Source organism: Pseudophryne corroboree, chromosome 2 (genome assembly GCF_028390025.1).
Source record: "Pseudophryne corroboree isolate aPseCor3 chromosome 2, aPseCor3.hap2, whole genome shotgun sequence".
NCBI classification, from domain to species: Eukaryota; Metazoa; Chordata; class Amphibia; order Anura; family Myobatrachidae; genus Pseudophryne; species Pseudophryne corroboree.
In genome coordinates this window covers 1,021,626,117-1,021,652,438 of record NC_086445.1, presented here as the reverse complement: position 1 = coordinate 1,021,652,438, position 26,322 = coordinate 1,021,626,117, and the positions used below count along the sequence as shown (strand labels likewise).

General features: G+C 49.2%; 1 protein-coding gene across 4 annotated transcripts in view; it reads left to right on the top strand.

Moving 5' to 3' along the window:
- Nucleotides 1-26,322, top strand: part of LOC135050313 (cell surface glycoprotein CD200 receptor 1-A-like) — a 119,424-nt gene that overhangs the window by 38,421 nt on the left and 54,681 nt on the right. For 2 of the 4 annotated variants that reach the window (XM_063956718.1, XM_063956717.1), the window contains exons 2-4: nucleotides 3,101-3,412; nucleotides 14,167-14,421; nucleotides 22,355-22,448. In XM_063956718.1, the coding sequence (XP_063812788.1) occupies nucleotides 3,101-3,412; nucleotides 14,167-14,421; nucleotides 22,355-22,448 (661 nt within the window). Of the gene's footprint in view, nucleotides 1-1,402; nucleotides 1,613-3,100; nucleotides 3,413-14,166; nucleotides 14,422-22,354; nucleotides 22,449-26,322 lie in introns of those variants that run through there. The other 2 variants (XM_063956719.1, XM_063956720.1) reach the window with 2 other exon arrangements.

Genomic DNA, 26,322 nt, shown 5'->3' with positions numbered 1-26,322 from the left:
GTTTTAAAATGGCAGTACAGCTCCTTGGTCTTGTTCTTCTCCCATTGGGAGCCAAAAGCTTGCAAGCCATTCAGGGAGAGGAAGCTCAGATCAAAGTCGGGAGTTCTCACCGGATGGATGCACGCAAAAAGGTCTGCGGCCCTAAAACCAAGCGAGAATACTACATCCAAGAACTCCGACTTTGAAGGAGCCTCCCCCTCCCCTACCCATCTAAACTGAACCACATTGCGCCTTTTTATAGGCTGACCCCCACTTACCCCAAGCTGAGGACCAGTACTAGCCCAACCAGAACCCTCCAAAGTTTTGGCATATGAACCAGATCCTGGTCTAACCACAGGAGGGATTACAGGGAGACCCTTGGGTGCCTGAACATTTACTTTCTTACTGACCTCTATACCCGCACTACCAGCCCCACCAGCCATCCTAGTTTGGTTTGCCTGGATCAAGCTTACGGCCGCTAAAGCCCTCACAGGCATATCCATATCTCCGTAAACTGTTTCTACCAGTGTAGTCTCCTCAGGGGTTAAGCTGCTCTTATCAACTGCCGGCAGTCCTTGGGCCAGTCTTTGCCCAGTTTTCAATATGGCTTCATACTCCGGAATTCCCATTGATGCAGTTAATGATGTCACTCGCGATATCACACATGATGCGTCTTTGGCCCCGCCCCCCTCAGCCACCACAGCGACTAAGCCAGAGCCAGTCGCTGCTGGCTTACAGGGAGAGCCAGCCTCAGCATCTACCACGGCCCGCGCCGTCCCCATATCCGCAGCTTCAGAGACAAGTGCATCGGGAGCAAGTCCACAGGAAGCAGTAGCAGCCACCAGAGCTCCGGCACCCGCCGTCAACCCGGCAGCCACCATGCCCCCTGCACTGCCACCACCCAGCACTCTCTCTGGGAGAGACGCCTCCCCCTCATGGAAAGCACAGGATGTCGTCATCGCAGGGTTCCCTTCGGTATCCACGGCACCAGACGCAGTCCCAGAGGTTTCACCTCCATCATGACCCACGATATCCACCACTTCTTCTGCAGTCTGGCTGCCCACCTCCATGTCTTCCACTGGAAATATGAGCCCAGATGCCGCCACAGAACCCACCGGGACCGGGCTGCCATCACATCCGCATTCTTGTCCTGGTGTGGACTCTAGCAGTGCTTTTTCCTTTTGCAATAGAGCCTGATCGTGCAACATTTTAATCCTCTTTTTAACTGCAGCCAAAGTGTCATTTAGCTCCCAAAGTTCATCTTTCAGGGCAACTCTCTCCCATCTGGTGCTACAGTTACGCCTTCTTTTTTTATAAGTAATGCGAGAGTATATACGGTTCTGCTCCATTCTTAATTCCTCTAGACTCATATTCATGTATTTCTCATTAGAGGATGTTGAATCCTCCAGGCTGCAATCAGAAACCTCAGCATCTCCACCTGCAACACTAACCCCCGCCTCACCACAGGCAAGTTCATTCACCTTATCACCTCCCTGAGTTACCTCACTCAGAGAGCCGGCATCCTGCGGTTTGGGGGTCTCCAGTTGGGGATCCTGTTTCATCACCGGACCCACACTCACTGGAAATGCTGTACTGTCCAAATCCTCCAGCACTGAGGCTTCCACTGCAATAGGTATGTCAGAATTCCCAGGGCCTCCCTCAGGCCTTGCAGCCTGGGACTCTCCATCATCCTCCTCCCCAGGAGGATCCATCCTCCCCTGGGAGGCTCCCAGGGGAAACACTGCAGGCTTTTAAGAAGAACCAGGGCCTAGGAGCTATACACTGTGCATCTGTGTAGAATGCTCACATGTATATACTGCTGAACCTGTGTATAATGCCCACATGTATATACTGCACCTGTGTATAATGCTGCCCACATGTATATACTGCTGCACCTGTGTATAATGCCCAGAAGTATATACTGCTGCACCTGTGTATAATGCCCACATGTATATACTGCTGCACCTGTGTATAATGCCCACATGTATATAATGCTGCACTTGTGTATAATGCCCACATGTATATACTGCTGCACCTGTATATAATGCCCACATGTATATACTGCTGCACCTGTGTATAATGCCCACATGTATATACTGCACCTGTGTATAATGCTGCCCACATGTATATACTGCCGCACCTGTGTATAATGCCCAGATGTACCCTTTAGCTCATATATTGCATGTTAATCTGTCTCTGGTGCTAGCCAGTGCCTCCTCAGCCATTTACCTCACTGCATGTCCCTGCATTGTATAGGGGGGGGGGGCTAAGATGACGAGGTTCAGCATGAGTTGCATCATTGTGCCCACATGGACCTCCAACTCGTCAACTTGTGCTGGCCGGGGGGGGGGGGGGGGGGGGGGGGGGTTCGAGCAGCTGGATGGGGGTGCAGGAGGCTTGTCAAACTTTCCAGGGGGACGGGAGTGCCACCCAATATTTGGGAGCCTCCCTGGCCATTCCAGGTAAGTAGGCAAGTATGAGAGGATAGAGGAGACTTCATAAGTAGGGCAGTATACAGTAGGTAAAGGGATGTCACGACACTTCAAAAATATAAACAAGGCAAAAAGCGAGAAGAGCGTTGATATTTTTGTCCTGCTTTACACTTTGTTTTTTTAAATAGAACCCTAAGTCAGACATTGCAGTCCCCCCTGTATTGGATCAATTACCATTTACATTGTCAGGATAAGGGAAGCCAATCCCAGGCCATTTTTTCAATCCCGGGTATCGGGATTGAAAAATGGCCAATCCCAGGATTCCCGGGATAACCGGGATTGGCTTTTAATTATGCGGCCTCCCCCTCGCCCCACCCCACCTACCCCGCATACATAACTAACCATATACCGCGGGTGGGTGGGAAACTCCACATTCTTTCTCCTCCAGCGGTGACTGGGGGAGCCGGAAGGAGGAAGCCGAGCAGCATCTGAGTGGCCTGAGGACGCTCAACGCTGATCCCTCAATCCCTGGGATTAGACGATTGAATCCCGGATGTTTTTGGCCCTAAATCCCGGGATCCCGCCGATCCTGATCCCGGGATTGGCCTTTCTAGTCAGGATCACATGATGCCTAGATTCAAAACAAGTAGTGGTACCACTAATATGTATCATCATTTTTTGGCTTTCAGATACTGTGATGTCGGTAACTGCATCTGCTAGAATCGGAGAGTCTGCTGTTCTACAATGTCACAATATCACAGATCAGACCCTCATGTCTGTAATATGGAAGATTCAGCTCCAGAATAATTATACATGCTTACTGTCAAGAATGGCTTCAGATGATTCAAAATCAAACAACAGCTGTAATCAGAGAATTAAAGGTGACAATTTATCACTGACCATCGATAGTGCTCTGATATCTGATGAAGGAAACTACACCTGTGAAATAGTAACTGGCCATACTGGGACATTCATCAGTGTAACTACATTACATGTATCAGGTAAGTAACAGCTTCTATGGAGAGAGAATTGACAGCATTGGAAAGGAATGAGTTAAACATCTTGTGAGGGGTGGACCTAGCTGGAAGGAAAGTACATCCCTTGAAAAATGGGAGGGTTAGTATATATAGGGAAGGATAGGCCATTTTGTTTCTCTCTGTTGGTGAAATTGCCTTGTGCTGGGTGAGTGCTGCAGTGCAGAGCTCCCCATATTGTTTGTGCAGTTAAGATTAGGATTTTAACAGCCCTCCCTTAATTGTATTATTATGGCTTCCCGCCCTCGCCGTTCCGCCGGGACCCTAGCTCGATACCGCACTTCTGGTGGTGGAGCTGGGCCGGGGGAAGGGATGGCAGGCCTGGGGGACGGGGCTCCGTCCCCTGCGGCCTCCACGGGCGTGGGCAGGAGCGCTGCTCGACGGGTCAGATCGGCCTCGCCGCTGGGGGCCGGGCCGGCTTTGCCGGGCGGGCGTGGGCGGCGGGGTAGGCCAGAGAGTCAGCCAGGCTCGGAGGTAGGCGGGCATCAGCCCTTGCCTCCTGGAGCGCTTGGCGAAGTGGCGGTGTCCGGGACCCGCGGGCGCGCACATGCGCGCCGCAGCGGGCGCTCGGCGGCTGCTGCACAGGCGGCCCCTGTCTCTCCCTCCTTGCCGCGGCCGGAGCTGAGTGCCGGGCGGGGGGTAGAGGCCGGACGGGGGTCGTGGCTCGCTGCGCGGGGCTTGTGTCAGGGCCTCGCGCGGTGGGTAGGAGCAGTGTGGCGGGCGGAGGAGCTGTGTCGGAGACCAGTGGGACGTGCGCACGGGGTGCGCGCAGCGGCGCCGCCAGCCCTGTTGTCACCCTGCTCATTGCTAGTAACTCCCCGGCAGCCGGAGTCCGGCGGGGGCCGGGGAGAAAGGCGAGGGGGGACATTTTTGGGGGGCAGGCAGGAGGCACAAGTGGGGGTGCGCTATGAGCACCGCAGTGCAATTGCACGAGGTGACCAGGCACGCACGCGGGAGGCGCGCAAGCCCGTGCCCAATGTCAGCGGCGCAGTGCGCGCGCGCGCTGCTGCGCCGCGTGTTTCTCGGTCTCCCCTAAATACTCCCATGGGGCCGGAAGACAGCGCCCCGCAGGGGAGGAGGGGTGACAGGGAATGGGTCAGCGGCCGCAGGGCGGCGGCGCGGGCGGATTATGCTCGGGGCGTCTCCACCTAGCGGCGGGAGATAGTTCCGGATCGCAGGGGGAGGTGGCGTTCTCGGAGGCGGAGAGCGAGGGCGCCGACAGGGGCGCCCCCGTCTTCCCGCCGGGGCAGCGGGCGTTGGGTGCCCGGCTGCCGCCAGTCGGGCGGCGGGCGCGTGGTCGCGCGCGGGCCCCGGCGGGAGGTTCCTCGGGGCCCGAGGGCTCGTTTTGGGGGGGTCGCGACCCCTCCGGAGCGCTGGCGTCGGCCCTGGCCACTGTGGTGGAGGCTTTAGGGCCGTTAGCAGTGGCTGGCTCCCCGAGGACTACTGCTAGTTCCGGCGATCCTGCGGCGGCAGGCGGGGCCGGTGGTCGGAGGGCTGCTTCTGCAGCGCAGTGAGTGGCACGCGCCTGCCGGGAGCTCAGGGCGGCCACTGCAGAATTGGAGCGGGGTTCGGGGCAAGACGCTCAGGGGTGCTCGGCGGCAACCCCCCCCTCACGGAGGGCGCGGCATGCGCCGCAAGTGCGGGCTGGGCCCCCCATTCTTTCTCTGTTACAGGGGACCTCGGGGAAGTGGAGATGGCCGAATACGAAGAGGAAGACGGAGGTTTGGCCACGCCGGAGGATTCCATGTTGGGGTCGGCGGCATCAGGTGAGGTGGTGCAGTCGGTATCAGGTACTCCACGAGCGCTAGTTCTCGCAGCTCTTCCTCTTCCTCCTCTTCGTCTTCTCTATCGTCGCAAGTGTCCGCAGTCAGTAGCACGACTAGGGCAAGGAAGCGGGCGACAAAATTCGCCAAGAGGGCAGCGGGCCAGCAGAAGAGGCGGAAGAGGCGCAAGCGGCTTAGCGCGGAAGCTCGTAGGGCCAAGAAGCGCCGCGATTTGCCCGGGGTCGTGCGCTGCGAATATACTGCCGTTATGCGGGGGCTTTGAGATAGCTGCCGCAAGAAGATTTGCAGAGGGGACTTCGTTGATGTGTTCGTCCTGACGAAGGACGTGAAAAGGGAATATAAGGCGGCGGCCGCGAAGAAGGGTATCGGGACGGAGGCATTCCGTACCTTCGATAATTGGCTGGCTGGGTTTTGGGTCTTCGCGGCGTGTTACCTGGAGGACAGGCCAAGCGAGCACATGAACATAATCCGGTACGTGCATCTCGTGCACGACATGCAGCGCACGTCGGCGGGATCGGAGTGGCGTAGATACGACCAGGAATTCCGGGAGAAGCAGGACGGATTGCAGGTCATGGACTTTAGTTCAAGGACGTTGAGGTCTGGCTCAAGGTCACTCGGGCTTCGCAACATGCGGAGGAGCCCCGGAAGCCGGGGGCGGACGGGCACCGCGCAGGGTCGTCCGCCCAAGGGTCCAGCGCAGAAGGCAGATTGGCCACGTCAGGTAGGTCGACCGTCCGCGCAGGGGGGCGTGCCGCCACAAAAGGAAAATGTTTCGCGTTTAACAACGCGGCGTGTTCCTTCGGCAAGCAGTGTCATTTTCGACACTCGTGCCTGGAATGTGGCGGGTCCCACCCAGCGTCCTCCTGTTTCTAAGGCAGTCGGCAGGGTGCCCGGGGTAAACAAACTTACCCCAGACAAGCCGCGGGTGGGAGCACTTCGCAGAGCGCCAACACCAATTAAATTGGAGACGATGGGCTGGTGGTTGGACTTGTATCCGAATAGGGAGGATGCACAATTTTTGTTTTCCGGTTTTCAGTTTGGGTTTCGCTTGCCTGTTGCGAGCGAGGTGTCCGTGCGTGCCCAGCGGAACCTCCAGTCTGCCCGAGCCTTGCCGTTAGTCCTGAGGGAGAAAGTGGATAAGGATGTCAGGTTGGGCAGGATGGAGGGGCCGTTTCCATCGCCCCCGGTGGATGACTTGGTCATCTCTCCAGTGGGGGTGGTTCCCAAGAAGACTCCAGGCGCCTTCCGGCTCATTCAGCATCTTTCTTACCCGTTGGGGGCGTCGGTCAACGACGCAATACCGCCGGCTCATTGCTCGGTGGTGTATCAGTCGTTTGATGAAGCGTTGGAGATGGTCCGCGGTTACGGGACCGGGGCCCTCATGGCTAAGATGGATGTTGAGTCCGCTTTTCGGTTGCTGCCATTACACTCGGACTCATTCCGTTTTATGGGTTTCCGGATTGGAGCGGAGTATTTCATCGACAAATGTTTGCCGATGGGATGCTCCGTTTCATGCTAATTTTTGGAGCGTTTCAGCACTTTTTTACATTGGTGCGTGGAGTCTTCATCAGGGGGTCACGGGGTCGCACATTACCTCGATGACTTCCTGTGCGCGGGCCCGGCAAATTCACCACGGTGCGGCGACTTGCTTTTCAGCATCCGAGCGCTGTTTTTCCACTTCGGCGATTAACAACCAGAGGGCGAAGTCGCTGGTCGTTCTGCGGGTGCTGGGGCAGTTGCTGTTGACGTGCATACGTTGGAACGTCTGGTTCCGTGCGCAGCACGTGCCGGGACTAGAGGACGGAATTGCTGATGCGTTATCGCGAGGGCAGTGGGAAAGATTTTGTTTGTTGGCACCCGAGGCCGACGAGCATGGTTTTCATTGTCCCGGTTATGTTTGGCAGGTGATCGGGCCGGACTGGAGGGTCTATCGTTGCGGTCAGTCGCGCCAACTACGCTTACGGCTTACAGGCGAGCCTGGAGCGAGTGGGAGGAGTTTGTTCAAGGACGGAATTCACAAGCTAAGAGCGGGCATCGGATGATGCTTTCTTTTATTTGGCAGCTGTATGTTACGGGTAGGTCCAGAGCGGTGGTTGCCCGGTACTTGGCTGGGATTTCGTTTTTCAGCAAAATAAAGGGCGTCACCGATGTGACGAAAAGTGGGATTCTGCTGAAGGCAATGAAGGGATGGGCGCGAGTCGCGCCGACGCCGCCTGACAGGAGGCGGCCCATTGATGCGGCCTTGTTGCCGGCTGTCATCAGGGCGGTAGGAGGTGTCGCATCGTCCATGTTTGAGTCGCTGTTGTTCAGATTGGCGTTCTCAATGGCTTACCACGGGGCCTTTAGGGTTTCGGAATTGGTGGCGCCTTCTAAGCGAGCAGATTCGCACATGCTGGTCGGGGACGTGGTGGTGGGTGAGAGGTCCTTGCTTTGCAGATTGCGTCGCTCTAAGACGGACCAAGTGGGGAGAGGTCGTTGGGTCACGTTGGTTCCGGCACTGGATGAGAGCATTTGCCCGGTAAGTTTGGCAGTACAGTATGCGGCAGTGCGGCCCGGCGGTCGGGGGTCATGGCTGCTGCATTATGACGGGCTGCCGGTAACGAAGTATCAATTTCGTTGGATGCTGGGTCGCTGTCTTGCGAGCTTGGGCCTTCCACCCGCTGCGTTCGGGACGCATTCCTTCCGCATAGGGGCTGCGACGGCAGGATTTTCCATGGCTGAGATCCAGGCGGTGGGGCGATGGAAGTCGTCGAGTTACAGACGGTATATTCGCCCCGTTGCGTGAGATGTTGGCTCGCGCGTAGTTTGTTGGGTTTTAATTACAGTTGTTCAGTCATGTTGTACAGTTCAGTACGTTATGGTGTTGTGCGTTTGTTTGTCTTCCCCCTTTTTATCCTACTCAGGGATTAGCTACTCGCCGTTGCTGGCATGGGGGGTCTGAAGTTATTTTGCGATTTTTTGCCTGACTTGACGGACTGAATTCTAATCCTCAATTCGGTTGATCTGTTCTAATCAGAGTCCCTCAGCAGGTCTTTACGCTTTCACCTCCAGCTGAGTTCTTACATGTTTTACCCCTTTTTTACCCCCCCCCACTTTTTATTTTCTTACATTTTGTTTCAATTTCCCCATTTGTGTGTTCATGTTATGCTTCAAATTGGCTCGAAGCTCGTGCAGATCGGCTAGGCCGAGATTTCTGCAATATTCGGAAACAAAATTTTTATTTTTGGCAGATCCTTCAGGTTAATGCACTTACTGAATTATGGTTTAGATATTTAGTAACCAATTTTACCCCCTTTTCCTCCTCTTCAGGTTGGTTTGCTGATGACTTGACCGTTTGGGTAGTGGACCACTCGTATGTTTTTTGGGCCGCAAAGTTTTTAGCCTCGGCTGGGGCTCAGCGGTTTCCTAGGGCTCAGGGAGTTAGATGGCTTGGTTGGCGAGGAATGATGTGGAAAGATCTGAGGAGTAGACTAGTCAGTCAGGCCAGCAAGCATGGAGTTCCTAGAGTATTGGTTGTCCATCTGGGTGGCAACGACCTGGGGAAGAGGACGTCTTTGGAGTTGCGGTGGGCCATGATACAGGATCTGGCAAGTGTGGCCGCGGCATGGACCAATTGCATATTGGTGTTCTCATTGATGGTGCCAAGATTGAGTTGACGAGGTGTGCGGACGGACGCGTAATTGATGAGGCCAGAAAGAAGTTGAATGGGGCGGTGGCAAAGTGGGTGCTGTCCCACGGAGGCAAGGTAGTTCGCCACCCTAGGATTCGGTTCCGAGACAGTCACCTTTTTCGGCCTGATGGTGCGCACCTATCCAATGAGGGGATGATGTTTTTCCTGGAGGATCTAGTCCTAGTGTTGCAGGAGTTAGGGTGAGGTTATGGTGGCGGTGCGAAGACTCTGGGGAGGAGTCTTTCGCTGTTGGCGGAAAAGAACGGCAGTTTGTAGTTGTATGGTAAGCTGTAGTGATTTACAGTTGGATTTGGTTTAGGTGCACTCACCTCCATCGACTTATTTGCCGCTCGACCACCCGACCGGGATGGCAGCGGAATGGGGCACCCCTCCGGTTGGGAAGTCATTGTGGGGGTGGAGCTAGCACCTATTACCCTTTTGGATAGTTTGTAGTTAAATTAAGATAGTTTTTAATTTAGCAGTTTTTTAAGGTTAGCGTCAGTTTAATAGAGCCGTTCTTTTTTCTGCCACCATATGCCGGCTGATTCGGCATCTTAACCAAAGCTTTTCATTACAGGTGTGCTATGGTTAGGGTCAAATAAATAGCTAGCAATTTTCTGCCAAATCCAAGTCTCCGTGTCTTTATTTATGGGTATAAGAGGTAACGAATGCTTACTTAGAACGAAGGGGTCCACCAAATGTCACTAGGATGTTTAATATTATACTGCACAAGTAATGTTATTATACTGTACGTATGTTCTATAATATTTATATACGAAGTGAGTTCTGATGTTATTACTAAGGGAAGGCACTAGCATTAGGCAGCTGGGAGGCACCTCTGAGTCCACCTACAGTAAAAATGAAGGATGTATCTGAAAGGTAAGTGGGGCTGGTGAGGGCTGGGGCGGAGATGGGCTGAACACACTAGGCCAAGAAAGGTAATAAGGGGGTAAGCTTAAGTACTGTATGTGGATTTTATGAGGGTGGAGATTAATGCTGTATGGTTGGTTTAATGTTTTTATTACTATTTATTAGATTGAGTAGCCTAATAAAGCTTGGCTACATCTGTAGCACACACATATTTTGCATAATTTTATGGAGAATATTTAGCCATTCCCATTGTTGCATTCTATGCTCCCCACCACATGCATACACACTGTTTGGGAGCCAACTAATCTACCAGTCTATTTTTGGAAAGCTGGAGAACAAAGAGGAAACACAAGAAAGTATGAGGAGAACATACAAACTTCCCACAATTAGGTCCGTGGTAGGAATCGAACAGTGCTGTGAGGTAGTAATGCTGTGAGGTAGTAATGCTAATCATTACACTGTAGCAGTCACAAAAATGCTCATAGTATTTGTATGGCGGTCATTACTACGTGTTGTGTGTCAGACTCAGAACTGGCCTTTGAATTGTAGGTACTCTCAAAAATACTCTGTGTATTTTATGGCAGTAATTACTATTCTCTATGTAAGGTATGGCAGTCACAGAAATGATCTTTGTATAGTGTAGCCATCAGTGATTGCAGTCTGGCAAAACAAATTATATCTTGGTCCAGGGGTGTATTTAGGTGTCCGAGCGCCCCTGGCAAAGTAAAGAACTGGTGCCGCCCCCATACATGAAATAGGGAAAGCACGTGTGCCAACAAAAGGGGCGTGGCCACTCAATAGTCCCCCAATTCAAATTACACCACAGTAGTGTGCCTTACATTACACAGCACAGTAATGTACATTATTCACATTATGCTACACAGTAGTACCCCTTATACACATTATACCACACAGTAGTGCCCATATATATATATATATATATATATATATATATATATATATATATATATGGGAAGGCGTGCATGCTCCTGGGAAAGTGGGTGTGGCCTCACAATTTTATTTTATGATATCAAACTATAAATATATAATCACACCCCCTACAAAAATATACTCCCTACACATGCGCACACACACAATTAGCAGCCTTACACACAGTACCAACAGTAGTTCTCATTAAACATAATGTACCCAATATAATGTCAGATGCACATAATGTCCCCCAGTATAGTGCCAGTTACACATAATGACCCCAGTAGTTCAGTGCCAGATACACATAATGCCTCAGAGTATAGTGCCAGATACACATATGCCCCCACAGTGCCAGATACAAATGTATACCCCCACAGTGCCAGATACACATATGCCCCCACTGAGCCAGACACTCAAATGCCCCCACTGAGCCAGACACTCAAATGCCCCCACAGTGCCGAACACTCAAATGGCCCCAGTGTCAGATACACGTATGCCCCCATAGTGTCAGATACACGTATACTCCCACAGTGCCAGAGACACATATGCCCGCACAGTGCCAGACACACATATGCCCCATTTTGATTATACTATTAAAGGCAGCACTTTTAGGTAGATTCACTTTTAGAGGCGACTGCTATCCCCCCACCTCAGTGTAGTTCCTCAACAGCAGAAATGCCCATTTGTGATGAAAGAATGCAGCAGCAGCAGCCACTGTAACTGGCGCCGGGGTCCAGCACCGCACCACAATACAGACAAGAACCTCTACATAAACTAGACCCCCCAGCAGCCGCTGCTGCATACTTTGATCATTACTGGGCATCCCTGCTGGTGAGGAACTACACGGGGGTAGGGGGATAGCTGCTGCCTCTAAAAGTGAATCTACCTACTGCCCGCGGGTTTCACCCCTGGACGGTGCCCCTCCTCGGTTGGCGCCCCTGGCAAGTGCCATCCTGGCCAATAGGAAAATACACCCCTGTCTTGGTCCAACCAACCAAAAACCTTTTGAGTAAGCGAGGGTATTGAGAGAGTGCTTTGCTGGTGCCCACTCCCCACAGAGTGTGTGGTGCACAAGGGCCCCTAGGTCCAGGGGGCCCCACACTGCACACCCTTCTGCAATGTTCTTTAATACATACCTCTGAAGTATTCTGTATATAGGTGTGTTATTTACTGTAATTATATATATATATATATATATATATATATTATTCTAATTTACTATCCTCATCCCATAGCAAAGCACGGGTATTCCGTTATCTACAATGTTATTTATACTGTGGGGTACATTTACTAACATTCGTAATTTCCGAAAATAGGTCAAAGTTCAATCACGAATGACATCGACAGTGTAAAACTGCAACTTTTTGAATTGATTACAATGGATTTACTAAGCTGTCGTATTCGGGTTTTTCTTTTCTTCCGATGTCGATGTCATTCGTGTTTTTTTACCTAATTTTACGGCAGTGATTAGCAAAACACTGCCATTATTTTTTTAAATCAATCTCGGCCGGATCTGTGTGATCCGTGCTGGGGTTCTTTTTTTTTTTTTTTTTAATTAAACAATGTAAAATAAAAAAAAAAATGCGTGGGGTCCCCCCTCCTAAGCATAACCAGCCTCGGGCTCTTTGAGCCGATCCTGGTTGCAAAAATATGGGGGGAAAAATGACAGGGGTTCCCCCATATTTAAGCAACCAGCATCGGGCTCTGCGCCTGGTCCTGGTCCCAAAAATACGGGGGACAAAAAGAGTAGGGGTCCCCCGTATTTTTAAAACCAGCACCGGGCTCCACTAGCTGGACAGATAATGCCACAGCCGGGGCTCACTTTTATATAGTGCCCTGCGGCCGTGGCATCAAAAATCCAACTAGTCACCCCTGGCCGGGGTACCCTGGGGGAGTGGGGACCCCTTCAATCAAGGGGTCCCCCCCCCCAGCCACCCAAGGGCCAGGGGTGAAGCCCGAGGCTGTCCCCCCCCATCCAATGGGCTGCGGATGGGAGGGCTGATAGCCTTTGTTGTCAAATAAAAGATATTGTTTTTAGTAGCAGTACTACCAATGATGGGAACTTTCTGCTCAGCGGTGACGTCACTTTAGGTCAACCGCAGGGCAGAAAGTTCCCAGCATTGGTTACAATGTAGCGCATAGGCGCTACATTGTAACACTGCCGTGTGCTGCCTGTCAGTGAAGACAGGAGCACACAGCTGATCAGGAGAGTGCTACAACGTGGCGCTCCCTGATTGGCTGAAGAAACCCACTTAGACAGAAGTCAAAGTTGGTTTCTGGCATTCGGGGAAAGGTGACCCATGTGCAAACATGGGTCCCCTTTCAGTTCGTGGTCGGGACACCGTTTTTTTATTTTATGCAAGTACGTGGATTAACCCTGGATTTGCCGAGGAGCCTGGACCCCTGGATCTGGTGAGTATAATTTATTCAACAGGTACCCTTGGATTCAACTGGACAAGAGGACCGACCTGCGTGGGGCCATAGGTAAGTATGTATGTATGTATGTGTGTATGTATGTAATAAAATTATACTTTCACGGTGTGTGTGTCTTGTGTTTTTTTTGGTATTTTTTTAGTGGTAGTACTACAGGTACCAGCGGGCCCGTTTTTCCACCGCATGCTGGTACTTGTGGTTCTCCAAGTACCAGCATGCGGGGGAGGCTTGCTGGGACTTGTAGTACTGCTACTAAAAACAATATCTTTTATTTGACAACAAAGGCTATCAGCCCTCCCATCCGCAGCCCATTGGATGGGGGGGGGCAGCCTCGGGCTTCACCCCTGGCCCTTGGGTGGCTGGGGGGGGGGGGACCCCTTGATTGAAGGGGTCCCCACTCCCCCAGGGTACCCGGCCAGGGGTGACTAGTTGGATTTTTGATGCCACGGCCGCAGGGCACTATATAAAAGTGACCCCCGGCTGTGGCATTATCTGTCCAGCTAGTGGAGCCCGGTGCTGGTTTTAAAAATACGGGGGACCCCTACTCTTTTTGTCCCCCGTATTTTTGGGACCAGGACCAGGCGCAGAGCCCGATGCTGGTTGCTTAAATATGGGGGAACCCCTGTCATTTTTCCCCCCATATTTTTGCAACCAGGATCGGCTCAAAGAGCCCGAGGCTGGTTATGCTTAGGAGGGGGGACCCCACGCAATTAAAAAAAAAAAAAAAAACATTTTCCCACCCCTTCCCACTGATATACATGCACGGATCTCATGGATCCGTGCATGCCTATCAAATTACGGGAAAAAAAAACAGGTCTGTTTTTTTTTAGCACTTTTTTACGAGTTGTAATTTTTCACGGCAGTGTTTTGTGTTTTTTTGCTTTGCACTTCTTAGTAAATGACCGAGATGACACTTTGAAGAAAAAAAGTCATCTCGGTCAAAATCGGGAGCTTAGTAAATTTACCCCTGTGTGTTTAATATTTAAATTTATTTTTGTAAACAGACATTATCCCCTCATTTTTCCTCCCCGCAGCTGAGCCCTCTGTGACCCTGGGATTGAGCGGAGAGGGGTCTCCTGAGTGCAGGGCCATTGGGGGGTACCCGGCAGCAGTCATCTCCTGGGTCCCACAGTCACAGGATATAAACACAACAAGAGCAGAGAATCTGGATGGGACATGGACAGTGACCAGTGTATACAGCGTGATGTGCGGCAATGTGACCTCTGTGACCTGTGCTGTATCTCATCCTACGTTTATGGGTCCCCAGGAGAAATCCATCTCAGTGTGTGGTAGGTACAGTAAGTGTTCTGCACCCAGTTCTATAACATAACAGCCTGAATCAGAGTTACTGGTATGAATGTAATATGGGTGCTGGCTGCTTGGGGGACGCTTATTGCTAATGGCTCAAATATTTCATTCTAACATCCAATTTCCAGTAAAACAAGTAATTCAGTCAATCCGTCACCCCCTTGCTGAACACACAGCACCAGTACCGTAGTCTAGACTGGTTATGCCTAAAGCAGGGGACAGCAAGCTTGTTTCTACCCCCAAATAATGTAGTTCTTTATTTATTACCATTTACTTATATAGCGCCAGCATATCCCGTTGCACTTTTGATATGTAACCCAAGGAAATGGAAATAAATAACACAGAGAGTGTGTCATCATATAACCGATACCAGTTCTGTATCCTGGGATTGTTACCATTCAGTGGAGGAACATTGGGCCTAATTCAGACCTGATCACTCGCTAGCTATTTTTTGTTGCGATCAGATAGTCGCCACCTATAGGGGAGTGTATTTTTGCTTTGCAAGTGTGCGATCGCATGTGCAGCCGAGCGGTACAAAAAAGTTTTGTGCAGTTTGTGAGTAGCCCAGAACTTACTCAGCTGCTCCGGTCACTTCAGCCTGTCCGGGCCCGGAATTGACGTCAGACACCAGCCCTGCAAACACTCGGACACGCCTGCATTTTCCCAACCACTCCCTGAAAACGGCCAGTTGACACCCACAAACGCCTTCTTCCTGTCAATCTCCTTGCGATACGCTGTGCAAATGGATTCTTCGTTAAAAAAAAAAATCGCTCAGCAACGATACGCTTTGTACCCGTACGATGCACCTGCGCATTGTGGTGCATACGTAGTTTTGACCTAATTGCAGCGCACCGAAAAAACCTAGCATGCGATCAGGTCTGAATTACCCCCATTGGGCAGATGTATTAAGCCTGGAGAAGAGATAAAGAAGTGATAAACCAGTGGTAAGTGCAAGGTGATAACACACCAGCGAATCAGCTCCTGCCATTTTTTCAAACCCGCAATGATTGGCTGGTGCGTTATCACGTTGCACTTATCACTGCTTTATCCCTTCATTATCCCTTCACCAGGTTAATACATCTGACCCATTGTATGCCACCCTGTGCCAAGCTACTGTATGCCATTTTGGGTTGATTACACTATAACAGGGATTACATCTAGGGACAAGATTACACTGATTAGTTTGGTATGTGACATTTGTACATCTGTGTGTAATTGAGTCTGTATACAACGTGCTACCATGCACCCAGGTCATGTAGATGTCTACCAAGCTCCCAGAAGTCCCTGCAAATCAACTGGAATGGGCCCGCTGCTTGCCTTGAAAAGGGGGACTCGTGGGCACCCAAGGAGTATAGCGGCCTTTGTATCCCCCTCTCAATAAGGATCCTCACTGATGTGATGCATCTCCCTGAGGTGGGTTATACCTAATCTGCTATTACTGTAGCTAATCAGTGACCCGACTCTGTTGGAGAGTAATCTTCTCCATGATTACAGAGTTTATTAAGTGAGGAAAAGGAATGAGCTCCGAGATTAGGACTGTTCCAGAAAGGGACCGTGTGCCAAAATGAAGAAGATCTGCACTCGATATGGAATTTCCTACTATAGATAGTACCCCCCTCTATTAAGAGTTGGCTGGTCCCTGCTATCTGCTCTGCTGTCTGCGGGAGGAGGGGGGGGGCTACAATGTAACACAATGTTCTGAAGGCACTGTGTGCCAAATGTACTAAGGTGGTCATTCCGAGTTGTTCGCTCTGTAATTTTCTTCGCATCGCAGCGATTTTCCACTAATTGCGCATGCGTAATGTTCGTACTGCGACTGCGCCAAGTAAATTTGCTATGAAGATTGGTATTTTACTCACGGCATTGTAAGGTTTTTTCTTCGTTCTGGAGATCGGAGTGTGATTGACAGGAAGTGGGAGTTTCTGGGCGGAAACTGTCCGTTTAATGGGAGTGTTTGAAAAAACGCTACCGTTTCTGGGAAAAACGTGGGAGTGGCTGGAGAAACAGAGGAGTGTCTGAGCGAACGCTGGGTGTGTTTGTGACCTCAAACCAGGAACGACAAGCACTGAACTGATCGCACTGGCAGAGTAAATCTCGAGCTACTCAGAAACTGCACAGAGAAGTGTTTTCGCAATATTGCGAATCTTTCGTTGGCAATTTTGATAAGCTAAGATTCACTCCCAGTAGGCGGCAGCTTAGCGTGTGTAATGCTGCTAAAAGCAGCTAGCGAGCGAACAACTCGGAATGACCACCTAAGTGTTGGCAAGTGAAAAAGTGGAGAGAGTTAAAGTGCCAACCAATCAGCTACTAACTGTCATTTTTCAAACACAACTGTAACATGGCAGTTAGGAGCTGATTGGCTGGTACTTTATCTCTTTCCACTTTATCACTTTTAAATGCTTAGTACATAATGTGAACTGGGGGCACTGTGTGGCATAATGTGAATTAGGGCACTAATACGATTCATACAATTAGGGTACTACTATGGAGTACAAAACCCCAAAGTATAAATATTGTGAATTCTATTTATTTAAGGAGGCTTTTAAGATGTCCAATTTAGTTTATTTTTAACTGCATTTCATAAAGTTTCAATGGAAAGCCCAGTCCTACAACATCTGGTGGTCAGAAATGCTGGCTGTTTGTAATAAATTAAATTCAGACATGTCACTTTGGGAAGCAGCAACAATGTTATGTGATAATCCTCTGTGCAGGGTGATTTGTGGAATCATTTTATCTTTAAATGATCACTTGTGGAAACAGTTTTAAACTTTTCAGGTGTAAAACAGAATGAGATGATTCACATGTTGGGATAAAGCCAACAATTTGCAATTTTGATGGTTTCTGACCTGCTGCATCTGGGAGTGGTCATGTGACCAGTGCTCGGGATCCCGATGGTCACCATGCCAATGCCGGAATCACGAACGCTGAAAATGCCATCCGACGGATTGCCGACCCACAGGGTCTATTCCCACTCGTGGATGTCCACGACACCCATAGGATGGGAATAGAATCTGTGGCAAGCGCAGCTACAACAGCATATAACAATGATGCATTCCGGAACATGACAAGTTTGACAGCCAAGCAGCCCCCATAGATGTTGGGGAGCAGGTTTGGGCTGGCCCACAGGGGTACAGGGAACCCCCCCCAGTGGGCCCCACTGCCAGGGGCCCCACCCCCTGCTCTATGGATCAGTTTCCAGACTAGGCACTTGACTTACACATTAAACATATGTTACCTTATACTGCAGAGGACTGTGTTGTATTTTCTACAGTGCATTGCTGTTATTAAATCTGGTACATTATCATGCATGCACTAGCAGTAATTACTATATATATTTATCAAGGGGCCCAGACCATACACTTTGTAATGGTTAGGCAGACCAATGTGGTTGGCCACACCCCCTTTGGACACTGACGACACCCCCAAAACTGTGCCACTACCACTGCTTTCCCCAGTGGGACCCCTTCTCATACCTCCCAACTGTCCCGATTTTCGCAGGACAGTCCCATTTTTTGGGGACTGTCCCGCTGTCCCACCCGCGGGCCGCAGTGTCCCGCGGTGGGGGGGTCAGTTGGGAGGCTCTGTCTCTCGCTGCCCTGCTTAGCAGAGCAGCGGTGAATAGACGCTGTGCGCATGCGCACAGCGTCTATTCATTGGAGACAGAGAGAGAGGGGGCATGCCAGCGGCTCACGGAGTGCTGGGCATGCCCCTTCAGTGACGAAAACTGGGGCATGTCTCGCGATCGCGGGTCCTCCCGCGAAGCCTTGCCCCCTTTTGCACATGCCACGCCCCTTTTTTGAGAGCGCGTGCGGTGTCCCTCCTTGGCCCAGGACAAAGTTGGGAGGTATGCCCTTCTCACCCCAGTCCGACAGTGTTGGGGAGTGTTGGGAATGAAAGTGTATAGTGTGTATGCATGTGTTACTCAGGATGGGGACCTTCCTTGATTGTTGGGATTGTCTGGTTTTGGTGGTTACGAACCTCCCAAGTAACACATTGTAAAATAGTATGAGACCGGATGCTTGCCATGAATATTATGGGTCCCAGGTGTTTATGTATCTAGCGTTACATGACATGAGCGCCTTAGATACTTGTGAACAAATGTTTCAATTATGACTATATGCATCCAACTAATTATCATAAGAATTGCGACTTGGATGCCCGCTATAATGTACTTATTATGCTCACTATGTTTAGATCGTTGAGGAATCTTAACTAGATAATTGTTGAATTTAATGCTGTGTACGGTTGCTTAGCAACGATTGCGGTGGTGGCGCTCACGTGGTGAGCGGCGTAATGGCATCACCGGACGCGACGGAGATGTGGTGACGTCATCTGATACGGACTGACAAGGGGCAGCAGCAGCTGCATTGTTTCACATGGTGATGATGCTGGGTATATTAAGGTAAGATTGTGTGGTGTTTGTTATGCTATTGAAAACAGTTGATAAACTGAAACGTTGAACCTGTGGTTTGCTGCCATTATCGTTATTCCATGACCGTATCCTCTAGTGCCGCATCCTGGATAATAAATATATATATATATATATATATATATTCCTCCAAAATAGCACGGCACTCACATATATATGGCGGATGCTTTAGTCCAGGTCTGGGAGGAGATCCCTCAGGATACCATCTGCCACCTCATCAGGAGCATACCCAGGTGTTGTAGGGAGGTCATACAGGCACATGGAGGCCACACTCACTACTGAGCCTCATTTTGACTTGTTTTAAGGACATTACATCAAAGTTGGATCAGCCTGTAGTGTGTTTTTCCACTTTCATTTTGAGGGTGACTCCAAATCCAGACCTCCATGGGTTAATAAATTTGATTTCCATTGATCATTTTTGTGTGATTTTGTTGTCAGCACATTCAACTATGTAAAGAACAAAGTATTTAATAAGAATATTTCATTCATTCAGATCTAGGATGTGTTATTTTAGTGTTCCCTTTATTTTTTTGAGCAGTGTGTATGTGTATATATATATATATATATATATATATATATATATATATATATATATACATACATAGGCAAATGCAGGGGGGTTTCTGGTTGCCTGGAAACCCCCTCCTCTTGGCAAGTGTCTCGAATTATGAAAACAATAGCAATGGTATATACTGTAATAGGATTACTAGAACTGTAGCCACATCATGCAGTGTAAGGGACAGAGCAGAGCTGATGCACATGTCCAGTGGTAGCAGCTTCTTCTACCAAGTTTGCTGTGTGTGTGGATCTGAGTCTAGTCACAGACGGACCCACAACTATCGTGGCTCCATCCGTAGGTCCCCGGTGATCAGCAACATTTTCACTCCAGCTGTGGAGAGTGTATTGAACGGACGTGTCCATCTCAGTACTGTGTTGTCTGGCTGGCGTGAGGCTGGTGTATCTGAAAGGGGTGCTCTGTCTGTCCATACACCCAGGGGGCTCTGCCCCAATGTTAATCATATGAACCCAGTATAACATACAGGGACTGGTGTGTAATATTATCAGTATCAGTCCAGCGGTGCTCTGTCTGCTGTATCTGAAAAGGATGATCTGTCCGTCCATCCAGAGGCTCCGCCCCAGTGTAAAATTAAAATAATAAAAGCTAAAAACAGCCTAAATATATAATTTAAAAAATAATTTTTTTTGTGCTGTACCCCAGTGTACTATACAAATTTTATTTTATTTTAATAAGTACTCTGACACTGCCAGTCAGACCGTAGTATTATTACGTTCTCATACACTTATTGTGCGTCACTGTTGGTGAATTTAAACTACAGTGTTCGATTACTATTTCTGACTCATACACGTATTGTGTGACACTGTGGTTGAAGGTGGTACCACAGTAATATATTTACGTGCTCATCTCATACACGTATTGTGTGACACTGTGGTTGAAGGTGGTACCACAGTAATATATTTACGTGCTCATCTCATACGCGTATTGTGTGACACTGCGGGTGAAGGTGGTACCACAGTAATATATTTACGTGCTCATCTCATACACGTATTGTGTGACACTGCGGGTGAAGGTGGTACCACAGTAATATATTTACGTGCTCATCTCATACACGTATTGTGTGACACTGTTGGTAAAATTAAACCACAGTGTTCGATGACTATTTCTGACTCATGCACTTATTGTTTGACACTGTAGGTGAAAGTAAATTGTAGCGTTAGATTGTGTGACACTGTAGGTGGTACATTTTTTGTACTAATTGTAGTGTGTGTTGTACCCCACTGTGTTTGTTGATAGATATGGAGGATGAACAATTGAACAATTAAAAGGAGAGGCATAGATGGCTTAAATCAGGGCATGTAAAATCGCAGAAAAAGTAAAAGTCAGATTAGTGCAATAATCATTTAAAATTCTTGTATATGCAATAAAGACTGTCACCAATGCCCGCAATGACTCATTAAATTTAAATGAAATTACTAATCAATCCTTCCTTCACCTACATACAGTACATACTCTACCTTCCTTGGGCCCCTGATCTAGTTATTGGTAAAGATATGTCAGACCATTTTTGCTGATTTTGGTTTCATTTTTCTTTTTTTTTTTACAAACTATTTTCAAAAACAGCTACAATCACGTGATTTGGCCTTTTTTTGTTCCTAGAGTAGTATTAATCCCAATAACCTTAATTTCCAGGCATTTCAAAGCAATTTTAACCACAGTACAAACAATGAAAAAGAAGCTGATTTCTTTTGCAGTTTGGCCTTGCGTGTGCGCATTACTACATACTGTACTTTTGCGTAAAACGCTGTATGAAGTGGAATCTTTTCCAGGTTGAACATAACTTTCAGGAACTGATCCTACATTGAGGCTGAAAATAATTTGTACAGATGATTACAGCATCTAAAAATATATTTTGTAGAATATATATTTTTTGATCGTTAGGCGTACGCAAGTTGATTGATAGGAAGCGGGCATTTGGGTGTGGTAACTGTTTTCTGGGAGTGTCAGGAAAAACTCAGGCATTCCTAAGCGTTTTCAGGGCGGGTGTGTGACGTCAGCTCCGGCACCGATCAGCCTAATTCTCTCACACTGTAGCAATAAGTCCTGGGCTACGCACAGACAGGAAAATCATTTGGCGGTGAGTGAATTGTGAACCGATTTGCAGAACTTTTCGCACAGCGCATTCAGACTTGCATGGGGCAGGTATTTACTCTGTTTGGGCGGTGACTATCCGATCGCAAACCTCTGCACATGGACAAAACCATGTGCACTCCAGGGGCAGGTAGATGTAACATGTGCAGAGAGAGTTAGATTTGGGTGGGGTGTGTTCAAACTGAAATCTAAATTGCAGTGTAAAAATAAAGAAGCCAGTATTTAACCTGCACAGAAACAATATAACCAACCCAAATCTAACTCTCTCTGCACATGTTACATCTGCCCTACATGCAGTGCACATGGGGCTTAATTCAGACCTGATAGTAGCCGTGCAAAATTTTGCACGGCTACGATCGGCCACCCTGACATGGGGGGGATGCCCATCACAGGGCTAGTCCACCCTGCATGTCTGGCCCTCCGACCACCGCATGGGTGTGATAGCATCGTACGGCAGCAATGCTAGCGCACGGGGTGATTAAGTCCCTACCTGCGCAGCATTACTGCGCTGGTAGGTGACTTTTCGCCGTGTCCCTGGTCACAGTGGTTGCGTGTGATGTCACGCAGCTGGCACGGTCCGCCCCCCGCACGGTCCAAGCATGCCTGCATTGCCCAAACCATGCCCCCAAAACGGCAGCCGAACGCAATCAGGTGTGAATTAGCCACATGGTTTTGTGCATTAGCTAACAAATTTGCTGCTGCGATCAGATCTGAATTAGGCCCTTAGTTTTATACTGTGCATTTGGTGAAATTAAATATTAATCTCAGCCAGCACTCCTGGTATGAACAGTTACTATATGCACATTTCTCTCTACAGGAGGTGAGACTTACAGCCTGTGGGTGCTGGCAATTATTCCCATCCTCCTCTTCTTCACAGGATACGTTGTCTACTGGAAACGATCACAACTCAGGTAAGAAAAATGTGTACGGTTGTAATAAGTTATACCAGTAACATTTGTGCCCGTAACATATACATTCCCCCACCAGTAAGACTGGCTAGTTAATGAGAGAGACAAGACAAGTGAGAAGGCCGATAACAGTACTGCTAGAGACTCTGCTAGAGACTCTGCTGTAGTTTTGAGAAGAAAGTTTGTTACTAAACCCACGAGGATCAGGCCCCTGTAGATGGGTCTATTGCATTAGTCCTGATGAATGTCCCCTCAAAGGATCACACGCTACAGTATTGTGCTATTCAGAGCCGCCATCAGGGGGGTGCTGGGGGCACAACTGTCACGGCCCGGCCGCTCTGACAGAGATTGGAGGGCCCTGGCTGCATGCCACCTTCTACTGCCCACTGCTGCCCACTACTAAGAGGGCCCCAGCTCTAAGTATTGAACATGTCCCTCCCAAAATGGCCGCCGCCTCAGAGGAGACAGTTATTTTTAATGATAGAGGAGGAGGAGGCCATTTTGGGAGGTACATGTTGAAAAGGTTGAAGGGTGCCCCCTGATGAGCAAAACCCCTGACAATGGGCAGAACTGAGAGCAGGTACTGTCGCATAGGGCTTTTTTACTATGTGGGCATAATAAGGTGACAGGGGCATAACTGTGGGGGAATAGTATAGTAATAAGGGCATTACTGGGGGGCATAACTGTGGGGGCGTAATATGGTGTCTGGAGCATTACTGTGGAGGCTTAATATGGTGTGAGGGGAATTACTGTGTGGGCTTATAATGGCGCAAGGGGCACTACTTTGTGGGGCACGATATAGTGTTGCTCAGAGTACTGTATGTGCACAGGAATTATTTTTTTTAAAATTTGGGGTGGGGAGAGTGCCTATTGTCAGTCCCGAGCCCCACAGTTTCTAATGGCAGCCCTGAAGCTATTGCACCTATCAACCCAGTGTTAAGCTACCCATCCTGACATTGGAGAAGCACCATAGAGGAGAGAGAACTCGTGTTAGCATCTGAATAATGTCAGTCCGCCCCTACTCCCACTCACTGGCGTATGTATAATGGGTGCAGTGTGTACGGTGCACACGGGCCCCTGGGTCCAGAGAGGGCACACACCACACACACTGCACCCATTTTTTCAATATTTACCTTTCCGGCATCCATTGGTGAGGTGTGTGGCCCCTCCTCTCCCGTAGCCGTCACTGCCGCTGCTAGCGCACTAAGCGCTAAAGACTCTAGCTCAGGGCCAGAGTCTACAGCGCATGCGCAGGACTCCGTAAAAATGGCACAGCGGCCATTTTTTGAAGTCCTGTGCATGCGCTGTAGACTCTGGCACTATGTCAGAGTCTCAGCGCGGACAGCGGCGGTGGCGGCTACAGGAGAGGAGGGGGCCCACACACGGAGTCTGCACACGGGTCCCCTCCTCTCTAGAAACGCCGCTGCTCCCAATGGTCCCTAACAGTTACCACAAGGACTCAGCTCAGGCATATGTGCATTGCCTCTGACCACCAATATTAGGAACTAGCTAGGTCTTGAATGTTGTCCAACCAAACAGCAGCGTTGCTGACATAGTAACATAGTATCTGAGGTTGAAAAAAGGGGTGGCATTCTGTATGCCGGCGGTCGGGCTCCCGGCGCTCAGTATACCGGCGCCGGGAGCCCAACCGCCGGCATACCGACACTTATTTTCCCTCGTGGGGGTCCACGACCCCCATAGAGAGAGAATAAAATAGTGTGGCGCGCCACCGTGCCCGTAGCGTGGCGAGCGCAGCGAGCCCGCAAGGGGCTCATTTGCGCTCGCCACACTGTCGGTCAGCCGGCGGTCGGGCTCCCGGCGCCGGTATGCTGGGCGCCGGGAGCCCGACCGCCGGCCAGCCGTAGTGAACCCGAAAAAAGACAATTGTCCATCGAGTTCAACCTATTTGTGGTGTCCTATGCATGATGATTTGACTACAATTTCTGACTGATGCTGCTGTCAGCCGCTGCATTTTATCCCTATTTATAGTAACTATAATGCATGACTATGCACCATACCCCTGGATATCCTTATTGATAAAGCAGAATATTTATCGTATATATCACCCTTTATGAGGTCTAAGAACACTGTACGCTATCTACGTAAGAAGTACCGTAAGGGTACGCAAGTTGAGTAACGATCGCTCAGCCGTAGTCGAGACGCTCAAGCGTTGCGTTCGCTCACGGCTCAGAGATCACGGCAAGCACGCTATTGGCTGCCGACTAACGTAATGAGTCGCTAAGGCCTAGCGGACGCTCGGGACCACGAGGAGATCACCAGCGGCGCAGACGCTCACAACGTTAAAACCTTTATATCTATACCTTTAACAATGAGATACACAGTATACCTTAGTGTAGAGACAGAGTGTAAGTGCAACCTGGTGTAACCTGATTAACTACAAAGCTGCTTGAGCGTCACCGACGCTCAGAGAATACTTAACACTATAAAGAATACACAGATACCTGGGTTTAGGGTCCAAAACCTATTATATGTATTATAACTATTATACTTGCAAAAAGGAATCACAGTACAAATGATACACTACAATATAACATAGACTAACTAACCAGATAACTACACGGGAAATACAATACAATACAATTAAGGGAAAATACGAGAGAAAGAGAAGGGAGAGAGAGAGAGATGGCTCACAGTAAGACAATATGATTACGGAGAAAACTTACGCACAAGGGGAAACGATCGCAAGCGCCTCTGGACATCCAGCTCCCGATTATCAGCAATGAGAACCGTTGAAGAGAAGTGAAAGCTGGATGCCACAGGCTCGTCTTTTATGCTCCACACACAATACAATTCAATGGTCCCTACAATCTCATTGTCCATTGGACACAGGAATTCGGCTTCGCATTATAACAAAAGGTCATAGGTTGATTCATACAGGTGGGCTGTGACTGTTTCCAACAGCTCAGGTGGGTGGGATACTGGGTTTCCCGCCGCATGACTAAGTAAGAACAAATAATAGTAAATGGACATAAACTTCTTATGTCCATAACTATTCGCACAAGCGATTAATCCGCTCCAAACCAACACCGGAATATTGCTATTTAAATACTCTTCCGATGGGTACCAAACACCACTGTATGACCCCTGTTAGACCCTTCGTACAATACAAAGAGGAATCTCTCCGTTCAGGAACATGCTATGTTAACCAAACTTTCAGAATCTATCAAAGGGACCATGATCTACAAAATACATTATTAGTGAAAATATGTAACGATTGAGTCGCACGCTACGACTACATAAACTTTACCGTAAATATGCATACCGAGCACCAGCGGGTGCACGCAACAGCGGGTATGCGCACTCACGGGAGAGCGCACGCATGCGCAGCGCGGACCAGTATGGGGTGCAAATATGGCAGTGTGTATAGAGATATTTTTCTGACTTTGACAGTCCACCCTTTGGCAGTCAATAATAACTGCCACCTTTTAAAACATTTCAAAAGGAGAAAAATATATATGTCAGGGGTTAATTTATTTCCATGGTTGGGTAAGGAAGAAGAGAGGAGAAGGTGTGAAGAGGGTATGACCTAGTGAGATAGAAGAAGCATGTGGGTATGAGTCCATGTTTGGGGGGTCATGTATCATCGTGCCGTACGTGTTGTAAATCAAGCTTCGAGGTATTGCGAAGTATACATTTGAATTCCTTCTTATCCCGTATTAAGGGTCTGTGGATGGGCTGTCAAACTCTACCGAGCTCATTTCGGCTTTCAGTTGTAACAAAATGGGGAAGCACATTTTAGTTGCTGATAAATGAATGGGGGAGGTATGTGGTTGCTGATATCTGTGCCTGTTTTCCCTATCGACTATGTGTGTCATTACCTGAGGGTTGTAGAGATGAAGATAAAGAACACTTATGG